Source organism: Leopardus geoffroyi, chromosome B4 (assembly GCF_018350155.1).
Source record: "Leopardus geoffroyi isolate Oge1 chromosome B4, O.geoffroyi_Oge1_pat1.0, whole genome shotgun sequence".
In the NCBI taxonomy this organism is placed as follows: domain Eukaryota; kingdom Metazoa; phylum Chordata; class Mammalia; order Carnivora; family Felidae; genus Leopardus; species Leopardus geoffroyi.
This window is the reverse complement of record NC_059341.1, coordinates 121250019-121263725: the sequence shown is the minus strand read 5'-3', so window position 1 is coordinate 121263725 and position 13707 is coordinate 121250019. Positions and strand designations below refer to the sequence as shown.

Here is a 13707-nt window from a genome sequence, read left to right as displayed (position 1 = left end):
CTTATAAATTAGATCTGGGTTTTATTTGTTCACAGTTATTCTGTTATTGATATCCAAAGATAATATAAATTTGCTTTGTATTACAACCAAGTAGTTGATAATCTGAATCCCAGGGATATTTAAACTTTAAAGGAGCGAGGTTTTTTGTTTTGTTTTTTATGCACACTTTATCTATCTATCTATCTATCTATTTATTTATTTTTATGAAATTTATTGTCAAATTGGTTTCCATACAACACCCAGTGCTCATCCCAAAAAATGCCCTCTTCAATACCCATCACCCACCCTCCCCTCCCTCCCACTCCCCATCAGCCCTCAGTTTGTTCTCAGTTTTTAAGAGTCTCTTATGCTTTGGCTCTCTCCCACTCTAACCTCTCGTTTTGTTTTTTAAAAAAACAACAGCTACTATAGTGTAGTAAATAGAGTAAGACTTGGATGAAAAATTTCAGTTTTTGGATCTGTTGGTGATACTCTAAATTTCTATACCTTTAATTTCGTTTCTGTAAAATGGGGTTTTTCATAAATGTTAAAATTTCATTGCAGAAATGTTTTAAAGATTTTCTTAAAAATCTTACTATGTTCAATTATAAAAAGATGAATTTTATAAAATCACAATTATACTTTAAGACAGTTGTGTAATCTCTATATTTTCTCAATATGCACTTTTAAAACCAGTATTTTAAGGACTAAAAAAACCATATTTTAAGGACTGAGAGTAACTATTTCTGAAAAATTAGTAAATGGTTTGACCTATATGCTTAAGTTTATTTTCTTAATAGTTTTATCTGAGAAAAGTGATTCTAATGGCATCTATCCAGTCATTCCATCCAGTCATTCCCCACATCTCTTGGATTTAAAATATCTTTGTTTCAGATTCTGTGTCTCCCTCTCTCTGACCCTCCCCCATTCATGCTCTGTCTCTCTCTGTCTCAAAAATAAATAAACGTTAAAAAAAAAAATTTTAAATATCTTAACAAAAAGTTCTTTTTTCCAAACTTAACACTTAATTCTCAAGGCATAGTAAGCTTTTAGTAATATTGATTTAGTTTTAATTTTGTTTAAAGTTGTTCTTTTCTTAGTGGTTAGTTAAGTCCTTTTTACTTGGTTTAATAAAAAGATTTGTGGGGAGAGAGTTCGTATGTTATGTTTGGATAAGAAAGTAGTGTTTTGGTGGGATATACCAAAAAGAATTCCTGAGCTAAGTTATATTCTTGATTATTTTATCTTCAAGATGTATGGATTTGTAAGTTAGACTAGATTAATGTTTTTTCTCTTATAGTTTGTCATTCCTTCTGAAATGAAATCTGAATGTCATCAAGATCAACCACGTGCAGTTTCTATTCAGAGTTCTGAAATGATTGCCACAAATACAAGGCACTGTCCAAACTGTCGACATTCTGATCTAGAAGCTTTGTTTCAAGACTTTAAAGATTGTGATTTTTTCAGTAAAGCATATACCAGCTTTCCCAAATCTGGTGACAATTTTAATCTGTTGCATCCAATCTTCCAGAGACATGCTCATGAACAAGATACTAAAATGCATGAAGTTTATAAAGGAAATATTATTCCCAAGTTGAATAAACACACTCTCAAAACTTCTGCTGCCACAGATGTTTGGGCTGTGTACTTTTCTCAATTTTGGATAGATTATGAAGGGATGAAAAGTGGAAAAGGGCGGCCAATAAATTTTATAGACTCTTTCCCTCTTTCCATCTGGATTTGCCAACCAACAAGGTATGCCCTGTCACAAAAAGAGCTGCAGACTTGTAATCAGGTATCTCTAAATACATCACAAAGTGAATCTAGTGATCTGACTGGACGATTGAAGCGGAAGAAGCTCTTGAAAGAGTATTATAGTACAGAATCTGAGCCCTTGACAAATGGTAGTCCAAAATCTTCAGATACATTTTTAAGATTTTCCTCTTCATCATCAGATGCAGATGTTCATGTCCTGGTTCACATTCATAAACATGTCAGTATGCAGATCAATCACTACCAGTATCTGCTCTTGCTTTTCCTCCACGAGTCACTCATTTTGCTTTTGGAGAACTTAAGAAAAGATGTAGAAGCTGTGACTGGCGTTCCTCCTAGTCAGACATCCATTTGCATTGGAATTTTACTTAAAAGTGCAGAAGTGGCTCTTTTGCTACATCCAGTGGATCAAGGAAGTACTCTTAAGTCTCCTGTCACTGAAAGTGTGAGCCCAATGGTTCCTGATTATTTGCCTACAGAAAATGGAGAATGTTTGTCTTCAAAAAGGAGGCAAGTTAGTAGTGGTATAAATCAAATCAGAAGTGTAACTGTTAATCACATGTCAGACAACAGATCTATGAGTGTTGATCTTAGCCATGTCCCTTCGAAGGATCCTTTGCTTTTTAAATCAGCTAGTGATACAAATCTGCAAAAAGGTATTTCTTTTCTTGATTATTTATCAGATAAAAATTTAGGGAAAATAAGTGAAGATGAAAGTAGTGGAATTGTGTGCAAAAGTGGATCAGGAGAAATTGGATCAGAAACAAGTGACAAAAAGGATTCTTTGTATACAGATTCAAATAGTGTCTTAAACTACAGAGAAGATTCAAGTTTGCTGTCCTTTGATAATGATGGTAATCAAAACATACTTTCAAATAATTTAACTACTAGAGGACATGAAACCATAGAGTCAGTCTTTAAAGCTGAAGATTTGCTTCCAGAAACAGTTTCACTCTCTGAGAACCTAGAAATCAATCAAGAAGAAGCACCCACGGTTAGAACACTTAAATCACAGTCATCTTTCAGGTAACAACATACTATTGGAATTTGGGGGTTTTTGGTTTTCTGGGCGTATGTATGTGGTGGGGGGCATATTTTGTTTTTGGACAGAAAAACCTCCTGACAAAATATGACATTAGAGTTAACACATAGAAGAATAGGTTTTTTGTGATGTTTTTCTAATAATTTTATCAACAGTGGAAAGCCTAAGGAACGGATTCCACCCAACCTGGTTCCACTCTGTGTTTCTTATAAGAACATGAAAAGAAGCCCCTCACAGACCTCATTGGACACCATTTCACTTGACAGTATGATATTGGAAGAACAGTTGTTAGAAAGTGATGGAAGTGATACTCATATATTTTTGGAAAAAGGTAAAGCAATCCAAGTTTAATAATTCATATTAAATAATCAAATCTTAGAAGCGTTCAAGGGTTAACTGTATAATAACTTAAACTGTGTTTTGTATGACTTGGGCTTTTCTAATCCACTGTTTCTAATAATTCACTTTTATGGTATTTTTAAAAGATACTGATCTATGATGGGCACAAAATTTTTTTAAGATTGTCTTTTTCCACAGAGTTTGAGAAATAATGAAATACAGCACACTGAAAAATTAAGGCAGGTAGGTAAGAACAGAGGGTGATCACATTGATTGTAGTGACATTAACTTCAGGTAGGAGATAATTAGAAGTGGTACTGAAAGGGGAAATGAAGTGGTTGGACTGGGGTTATTCAAAGTAGGACGGCAGAGAGGGAGGCATAGCTGGCTGACCAGGAACCCGCTACGCCAGCACCACACCAGCAATGTGAAGGCTGTGCTCAGTGTTTTTGAGTTCTTTTCATACTACATTCAGGGCTTTAGTACCTCTAACATTTTATTGTGGACGTCATTTCTTATTATTTGCTAAACTAACTACAATTTAATTTTTCTTTGCTTATTGTCTTTTAACCAAGCCTTTGCTTGAGAAAGATTTGAAGGATAGCCCTTTTTGGTTAAATTTAACATTGTCAGATCGTTTGTATAAGACTGATTTTAATTTGTTAGTTAACTTTTTTATTATTTCAGGTATTAAAAAGAACTCAACTACGAATTACCAGAGCCTAACGGAGAGTGCAAATGCCAGTGCAAATCTACAGAATTTTGGTGAAACCTCTCCAGATGCCATCAGTACAAATTCAGAGGGTGCTCAAGAAAATCAAGACCTGGTAATCATTTCACAGAGATTCTATGAAGAGAAATGCCACCACTTTTATTTCAGATAAATATGTACAGATTTTATGACATAATTATGTAAAGTGAATTGCCATAGTAGTGAGTGACTCACTTTGCTCGTTCTACTCTTGACACTTCTCCCTTCCCTCTTACTGAATTGTTTTTCTCTGAATTTCATTTTTCTAAATCTGTTTTTTTTCGTACTGTGGAGGGGAGGTTTTTACCTTTTGACCTTTATGTAGTTGCATTTAAATACACTTTGAAAACAAGTTTGATGGTTGATGGTAGTCAGTCCTTCTGAGGAACTTTCTACAAAAGAAATATGTTACTGGTTTGTTATAAGTCCTTTCCACCCAGTGAAATATTCTTACAGATGACTTAGAAAATATGTTCAGCTTTCAGTGAAAATAATTTCACACAGAAATGTTATCTGTGTGACCTAAAAAAATTCATCTCTTGACTGAATAGGAAGAAAGGAAGCTGAAGTTTGTCACTGTAATGTAATAACCAGGTTTTGTTGATCACAAGTATATTATTGGTTTTATTAGGTCACTATTGTATTTTTAGAGATTTTAGTAGTTTCCTATGTCATTTCTTAAATTTTGTTTTGAATTACTTGGTATGCTAATATTATTTATGCAATCATTATTAGATGTCAGTTGTGGTGTTTAAAATTACTGGTGTTAATGGGGAAATTGACATCCGAGGGGAAGATATGGAAATCTGTCTTCAAGTGGACCAAGTGACACCAGATCAGTTAGGCAATATCAGTCTTCGACATTACCTCTGTAATCGTCCAATAGGTAAGACTTTAATATGATTTAAATTTGTTGTGTTTTTTACATATAACTCCTCAGCAGTTCTGTCTTTGGTATAAATGAATTCAAGGAAAATTACATTTATTTATACTAATGTGAGAGATTTGTTTTCTTAGCTTACCTTATTTTCATAAAGTATTTTGATTGTTATTAGAGATGTAATGTGTTGAGGATGTATTCTCTAATTTCTTTTTATTTCTTTTGTTAAGTGCCATCGTTTTTAGTCTTCTCATTCTTTGAGATAATAGGTTTAAGAAAACAGAGGTCTTTTCTGTATGAAAAGAATAATAAAGTAATCCTAGAATGTCAAACTTAGCTCTATGCTAGAATAAATGTCAATTTTTACATTCCATTATCTTGCTTGTAAGCAAACATTTCCTGAGTCTGACATGATACCTGGTGTTTGGCAAAATCGTATGTCATGTTCTTACGGTCCTTCATTCTAACATCAACACATTCATCTGAACGTAGGGGGATAGGAACAACAAAACATGCAGTGTATAAAGAGGAAACCACATAAAACTATCCCTTTTTCAAAGTTGATATGGAGTTATCACTCATGGTTTTCAGTCATTTGAAGAAATTAATTTATTAGAATAGTTCTATTAAGCATTTAAAATGACATTGTTCAGGGGCACCTGGGTGGCTCAGTCGGTTAAGTGTCCGACTTCGGCTCAGGTCATGATCTCGCGGTCCATGAGTTTGAGCCCCGCGTTGGGCTCTGTGCTGACAGCTCAGAGCCTGGAGCCTGTTTCAGATTCTGTGTCTCCCTCTCTCTCTGGCCCTCCCCCGTTCATGCTCTGTCTCTCTCTGTCTCAAAAATAAATAAAAAAACGTTAAAAAAATTTAAATAAAATAAAATGACATTGTTCAAATTTTTAATTCTTTTAAAAAGCCACTGAGCTGTAAATATTTTTCTTTGCTATATATATAGAATGCTGTATCTGATACATATATTGTTGAAATACATAGTCCTGCATGGTATCAAATAAGTATACTATCACCTCACATCCTGGGAATTGCAGGTAAATGTGCCATTTGTCTTTAAATCAGCATCATAGAAAAAAAATTGTCTCCAGGCATTTTTCTATGTATAGGCCTTGCAGTTTACAATGTAGCTGTTAAGAAATTTCAAGAATTTCCTGTTGGCAAGTATCAATCCCAAAAGCATGCAAAATAGTGGAAGCTAAATATACAATTGGAAAGGTTTCATAGTGGGCAAAAAACCAAAATTTCAAAACTTAGACCCTGTTCTATTCCCAAATCCAAAACAGTTTTCAAATTGTACACTCTTAAAATTATTTCCAGTTGCTCAATTGTTTTTACTTATTTTTATGGGTCAGTTAGTACCATGTCCTATTAATTTGTTTCATGTTGTGCCTTACTGAAATCATTTTGAAATGTCCTGTATGTATGGATCATACAGTCAGTGCTAATACCTTATTTTTCTCAACTGCCTCAGTTGTTTAAAGATAAAAAACAAGAAGGAAGCAGGGCGCCTGGGTGGCTTAGTTGGTTGAGCTTCCGACTTCAGCTCAGGTCATGATCTCATGGTTTGTGAGTTCGAGCCCCATGTCGGGCTCTGTGCTGACAGCTCGGAGCCTGCAGCCTGCTTCGGATTCTGTGTCTCCCTCTCTCTCTCTGACCCTTCCCTGTTCATGCTCTGTCTCTCTCTGTCTCAAAAATATATAAACATTAAAAAAATTTTTTTTCTAAAAAACAAGAAGGAAGAAAGCAAAGGAAAAGAAAGGAGCAAGGGGAAATGAAATAAAAGGAAAAGGAGAAAAAAACTAGTTTAGCTTGAACATTTAAAACATTAATAAACCATGCGAATAAAGATTGACCTACAGTTTGTATCTGCTGTCACTCTGACATGACCAGTTAAAATTGCAAAGTTGTTTTTGATTTTGTTTTTGTTTTTCTATAATGTGTGGATTTTGGAGTCCTTTAGTAGGAAGACCTTAATATAATAATTTCATGGCATAAGAAGTAGAAGAGAGGAGTGAGTTTTGACTAGTGAAGATTTTGTTTTGTTTTATCTCTGCTCCGAATAAATATTCTTTTTGTTTGAAATTATTTCTGGCTCTCAGCTCCTTAGACTGAGTAGGTAATCTCTCTCTCATTCTGTGTGTGTGTGTGTGTGTGTGTGTGTGTGTGTGTGTGTGTGTGTGTAGATACGTGGATAAACAGATGAAAGGCAAAACAAAGTCACATTTACAAAGTTGTTTCTAATTGTCCTTATTATTAAATACACGTTAATAAACTCTTATTTTTCTTGATATAGGAAAGAACACTAACCATTATCAATTTGTGGCTTTTGCCTTTTATTTAAAAAGAAAATCTTCTTAATTATTTAAAGAATGCTTTAGAATTTTATTTGAACTCTTCCTGTATATTATTTATTTATTTTGAATGTTGATTTGTAGTACTAACATTAATTAAACGTTATCCTGTACCTGAAATAAAGTTACAAAAACAACTCTCCACTTTGAATTGTGTATGGAGATCTATCCTTGATGTATAAATATGGGTATGTTTATTTTCTTACATCCCCTCCCCCTCACAAATATGTATAAATTTGGCCTTTATAGGACTAAAGGATTCACATCCGTGCTGAGGGAAAATAAACACTCCATCATGAATTTAATTAGTAGGTCTTCCTACAAGGACCCATGAGACTTATTTCAATAGTCTGACTTTTCCAGAACAGTTAGTTGTTTTTTTTTAATTCATCGGTTCTGTAAATTGTGAAACTGATCACATTTTTCTCTTTGCTGCTAGGAAGTTCATTTTTGGTTCACCTGTGGCACAGAAAAAATAAATAATGTGTTTGGAGTCATTAATCTTACTGCCCATCCTTACCTTTTTCCTTCTGTCCTTTTCCATTGCTTACTTATTTTTCATATGATTATACCATGAACGTTTTGCCTCTTACTCTTTTTGGAGCTAGGTAATGTAATATAAACAAAATAGTTGCTGTGAGGGTAGGTTCACTTAAGTGGTCATATTGAAAACTTTTGTTTTTTAAAATCAGATTTTCTGTGAGTCTTTATTGAAATGATAAAACTTGTTTTTGAATTTAGTATTTATCTCAGCCAACTCAAGGTCTTTTTTGGAACAAGGCCAAGGCATAAATACATGTATACTATATTTATATATGTGTATAAATCAGTATAAACATAAATGTAATATATATCTCCCTTGCTTTAATTTCAGTTTTAAAATTGTTTTCTAATAGAGACATTTTATTGAGGTCTTGTCTACTTACTTTTCTAATTATATAAGGACCCAATTTTAATGAGGAAGGTACAGAACTTCAGGTTTTTGTTACTTCTTAAGAAATGGCTTAAGTGTCGCTTTAAGTGTCATGACTGTTTATCACATTTGTCTGTTACATTATAAATGAATAGATAGGTACACACTCAGACATTCTAAGTATCTTAGGTATGCATCATATCAGATTTATATCATGGTATATGTTTTCATGGCACCAAAACATTAGAAAATATAGATAGGTCAACAGAAGTGCCATGGAAGGTCTATAAAAATTGAAGGGCTGTGTATGGTATATTGTATATGTACTGTAAATATCATGTAAATGAAAGATAAATATTAAAACTTTAAGATATTATTGCTTTAACATTATACAAAGTGACAATAATGTCTGATGACAAATAATTGAGAGTTTTTGAATAGTGCTACAAGTTATGATTTTTATGTGTTCTTTTTCCATAGGTTCGGATCATAAATCTGTAATTCATTCCAAATCCTCTCCTGAGATTACTCTGAGATTTGAGAGTGGGCCTGGTGCTGTAATACACTCTTTGCTTGCAGAAAAAAATGGATTTTTGCAATGCCATATAGAAAACTTTAGCACAGAGTTTTTTACATCTTCGCTTACTAATATTCAACATTTTTTGGAAGATGAAACTGTTGCAACCGTGATGCCAATGAAGATACAAGTTTCTAACACAAAAATAAATTTAAAAGTATGTTAATAAGTATTTATATATTTTCGTGTTGTGAATGTTCACTTTGCTGACTGGGACTTTAATTCGTGCTTAAGAATGTGTCTTCTCTATAATATGTGCTTATTAGCATTTATTGATATGAGTTTTTGGTCTTTGTGGGGGAATAATGAAAAGAATCATAGAAATTAGAAATCATTTACTTTAATAACAACATGCTGATACCGCTTCTCTTTTTTACAGGACGACAGTCCTCGTAGTAGTACAATATCCCTTGAGCCAGCTCCTGTAACTGTTCATATTGACCATCTTGTGGTAGAGAGAAATGACGATGGTTCTTTTCATATCAGAGGTATATATGAAAAACATTGTCATTGAGCACCTACTGAGATTTAAAGTTATTGATATGCTGATTTGTTTATTTGTACTTCCTGTTTATAGATATATAATATGTGGTAGTAGATGATTGGGGGACAATTTCACTACCTTAGAATAGAATATCATCTATGTATGGACCTTTTACCTCAAAAATAATTCATCTACAGTGGCTTTAATACCTGTTCTACAAATGTATTTTGAATGAAAGTGACACAGGCTTTTATGGTCTTACATGGCTCTTAAGCTTACTTGGGCTTCTTGATCTCTTTCTTAGCTTTATCTCCCACTATTCTTTTATATATAACTCAACCAACTTGGTGTACTTCCTATAACAGAATTTTTTGTGCACTTTTCCATCTCCATGTTCTTATTTGCCTTCTTATTTCTCATTAGAATTGTATGTTTCCTTTCAAGGTTGTCTCAAGCTCCTCCTTTTCAATCAATTGTTCTTTATAACCTGGTGCAACTTCTTATAATTCTTGGGTACTTACTTATTCTCTATACATTAATTACTTATAATATATTGCTATGTATTTAGTTTTACTTTTATCTTGATGTAAGAATTAGTGTCTCCATTGTAACAAGATTGTTAAGGTCTCTAGTGTAAGGGCTATATCTTACAAGGTGATGTAGAGTAGAGGAAAGAGCTTGGCTTGGTTGACTTAGGTATTCCGGTCTCACTTTATTAGTAGTTTCTTGAGAGTGAAATATGAGGAGCTGTTATATGCATCTATTTCATCTATCAGACCTCATGAAATGACATATATTAAAAGAAGAATAAAGTCATACAGTAAGAAAAGTAATCAGAAATCCTTGGGACACGTGGGTGGCTCAGTTGGGTAAGCATCTGACTTTGGCTCAGGTCATGATCTTATGGTTTGTGAGTTCAAGCCCCATGTCAGGCTCTGTGCTGACAGCTCAGGGTCTGGAACCTGCTTTAGATTCTGTGTCTCCCTCTCTATCTGCCCCTCTCTCACTCACACTCTGTCTCTGTCTCTCAAAAATAAATAACTGTTAAAAATTAAAAAAAAAAAGAAATCCTTGTAAGTGCACAAAATCAGAGTACTTTGCCAAAGAGGCAAAACCAGAAAAATCTGGAGCCATAACCCCATCTAAAAGAGGACTGTTGCTAAGGTAGGATCAGCTCATGGGCAACTCTTAACTAACAAGTCTACCCCTTCTGGAATTTGGGAACCAGAGCAAAGACATCAGGTCAATAAAGAAAAAAAAGTCAGTTTCTTTTCTGAAATAGCTCACATGGAGCAAATAGCTTAGGTGTAAGAAGATAAGTTTGCTTTACGTCTCTTTCCCCCCAAATACTTTAGATCCCAAAACAGGCAGGTCTGTCTTGTAGATAAAGCAGAATAGAATGCATCCTTTTTGTGGGCAACGCTTAGACCAAAGAAAGGAGAGACTGAATCTCACACAGAGTTCCTTTTTCTAAACTCATCACTCAAATGGTGTCAAGAGAGTATAGGAGACTTTTCTCCTCAAAAAGCATCCCAACAGAATGCTGAAATTAGAATAGATCCCTGAGGCAATAGGTGAACAATCTAGACACTTCTTTTTGAGACCATTTCCTGCTCTTCTACCAAATAGCACACTTCAGCGGGGTTTGCATATAGACTAAAACATGGAGGGTAAATTCTACAGCTGCCAGGCCCCAGGAAGGGAATGATTTTATACCCAGTTGATGAACTTGGTATCTCTCCCTTCCCTCCATGCCATCACTGGATGTCAGCTATGGCACATAGAAACAACATCCATAGTCAAGAAAATGGGATAAGCAAACACCCAAGAATTCTCAAACATTTGATTGATTGTAAATAGGCAGTAGTCATGATTGTAAGCAAGAAATATTCTCTAGCTAATTGAGTAGAGAAGGAGTTTAACAAAGATTATTGGAATGGAATAGAATTAAGAGACCAGAAATAAACTCTTACATTTATGATGAACTAAGTTTTGACAATGGTGCCAAGACCATTCAATGTGGGAAAGACTAGCCTTTTCTACAAATGGTGCTGAAACATACCACAAGAAGGAGCCTAGACCTCTTCCCTGTATCATCCACAAAAATGTACTCTTCATGGGTCAGAGTTTATAGTAAGAGGTAAAACTATGTTGAAACTCTTTAAAAGAAAATATAGGAATGAATCTTAATGACCCTGGGTTAAGAAGCCTTCTCAGATACCACACCAAAAGTGTAAATGACAAAAGAAAAATGTAGATGAACTGGCCTTCATGAAAATTTAAAACTTTTATGCCTCAAATGATACTGTCAGCAAAGTAAAAAGACAGCCCACAGGATGGAAGAAATATTCATAAGTCATTTATTTGGTAAGGGGCTGGTATCCAGGCTATATAAAGAACTCAAAACTAAAAAAGATACATAACCCAATTTAAAAATAGGCAAAGATTTGAACAGATACTTCTCTGATGAAAATATAAAAATGGCCAATGAGCACATGAAAATATGCTTGACGTCACTAGCCATTATGGAAATGTAAATCAAAACCACAATGAGATAACACTTCAGACTTACTAAGGTGACAAATCAAAAAGACAGATGATAACAAGTGGTGGGAGGATGTGCAGAAATTGGAACCCTCCTACATAGCTGGGCTTGTAAAATGGTGTGGGTGCTTGAGAAACAATTTGGCAGTAACTCTGAAAGTTAAACAGAATTACTTATGACCCAGAAGTTCCACTCAAGAGAAGTAAAAACAGAGGTCCACTCAAAAACTTGTACACAAATGTTGATGTTGACAAGAACAATATTCATAATAGCCCAGAAGTGGAAACAACCCAAATGTCATCATGGTATGAGTGGACAAGGAAACTGTGATATATTCATACAATGGATTATTATTCAGCAATAAAAAGAATGAAGCACTAATACATGTTACAGCAGGGAAGCTTTGAAAACGTTATGCTAAATGAAAGAGGCCAGTTATGAAAGACCACATACTGTATGATTTCATTTACATGAAATTTCCAGGAAAGGCAGATCTGTAAAGACAAAGTAAATTAGTGGGTACCTAGGGCTGGAGGCAGGATTGGAAGGAAATGGGGAGAGACTGCTAATAGGTACAGTGGAATTTCAGGGTGATGAAAATGTTCTAAAAGTGATTGTGGTGATGGTTGTACCATTGGAGAGCGTACTAAAAACCTATGGACCACGCACTTTATTAATTTTTTTTTTTAATTTTGTAATGTTTATCTTTGAGAGAGAGAGAGAGAGACAGAGTGCAAGAGGGGAGGGGCAGAGAGAGAGGGAGACACAGAATCCAAAGCAGGCTCCAGGCTCCGAGCTATCAGCACAGAGCCCAACATGGGGCTCGAACCCATGAACCACGAGATCATGACCTGAGCTGAAATCAGATGCTTAACCAACTCAGCCACCCAGGCTCCCCTGGACCACACACTTTAAATGGGTAAATGGGACATGTGAATCATTTAACAAAGCTCTTAAATATATATGTTTTAGAATCATGGGCGATCTGGGGAACCAGGCTCAAGATTTACCTGTCAGATCCATACCCTCAAACCACACTACATTGTAATCTAGTGTGATGGGACACACTGCTGCCTAACATTGGACACTTGATTTTTCATTTTGCACTACTGTCATTATTGGTCTGTGTATTCAGTCTTACGGCAACTGCTGCAGTCAGCCCTGTTTGAACTTTTATTCTTAGGTACTTGACCTTGCCCCTACTGTCACCGCTGTTGCCCCCAGAAAGAGAAAGTTCTCTCCCTTCCCTTCTTTAGTATCTGAGGGAAATCTAAGGTGAGTACAATTTGAGGCAACATCTGTGTCACACTCATGGAAAGGAATCAGGAAGTTTCAGTAGTCTTTTCCAACATTTATTGAAGGAAGCAAATTTTACTCCCCCAATGAAATTCTTCACATTAAGAAAGGAATTCTGATGTTGGATGGGTGAAATAAATGACAAAATGCCTATTTCAAAAACCAATTAAGAGGCAAGAAATAAATGAAAATACAGTTAATGCCAAAGAAAAGTAGAGACTTTTATAAACACGTGATAGGATTTTGAACTCCTAGAATAAGAACAAGCTCTTATGGAAAATAATCGGTTAAAAATCTTTGAAAATTAAAAGTCTTATCTTTGAAATAAAAACAATAGCCTCCCTAAAACCACCAGCTTTAAAAGACAACCAGAATTGGACCTTTTCCTACCATCTATAACACTAGCACTTCCAAATCTGCTTGAATTATTCTGGTTAATTCCTAAGTTGTATTTCTTCTTCTGCCTTTGCCTGCACTATTACCAACCCACCAACCAGACTGCCATTGTTAAAATTTAATTTGTATCACATAACTTCTCAACTAAAGACCCTCCACTGGCTTCCTTTTGCAATCCAATTAAAATTACTAAGGTCCTTCCAGTGGCTTTCGAAATCCAACATGATCTTGTTCTTTGCTTTTCTCCATTGTCATCCCCTGCTGTTCTCCCCCTCTGCACCATCCATTCCTGTTAGTCTGACTCCTGTCTCAGGGCGTTTGTACTTGGCAGTACTTTTGCCTGGAATTCTCTTACCTCAGATATCCCCA

General features: G+C 35.0%; 1 protein-coding gene across 2 annotated transcripts in view; it reads left to right on the top strand.

Annotated features, from left to right (window-relative positions):
- Window positions 1-13707, top strand: part of UHRF1BP1L (UHRF1 binding protein 1 like) — a 111997-nt gene that overhangs the window by 81377 nt on the left and 16913 nt on the right. For both annotated transcript variants that reach the window (XM_045466045.1, XM_045466046.1), the window contains 6 exons: window positions 1280-2778; window positions 2950-3125; window positions 3821-3960; window positions 4620-4770; window positions 8521-8774; window positions 8997-9105. In XM_045466045.1, the coding sequence (XP_045322001.1) occupies window positions 1280-2778; window positions 2950-3125; window positions 3821-3960; window positions 4620-4770; window positions 8521-8774; window positions 8997-9105 (2329 nt within the window). The remainder of the gene's footprint in view (window positions 1-1279; window positions 2779-2949; window positions 3126-3820; window positions 3961-4619; window positions 4771-8520; window positions 8775-8996; window positions 9106-13707) is intronic.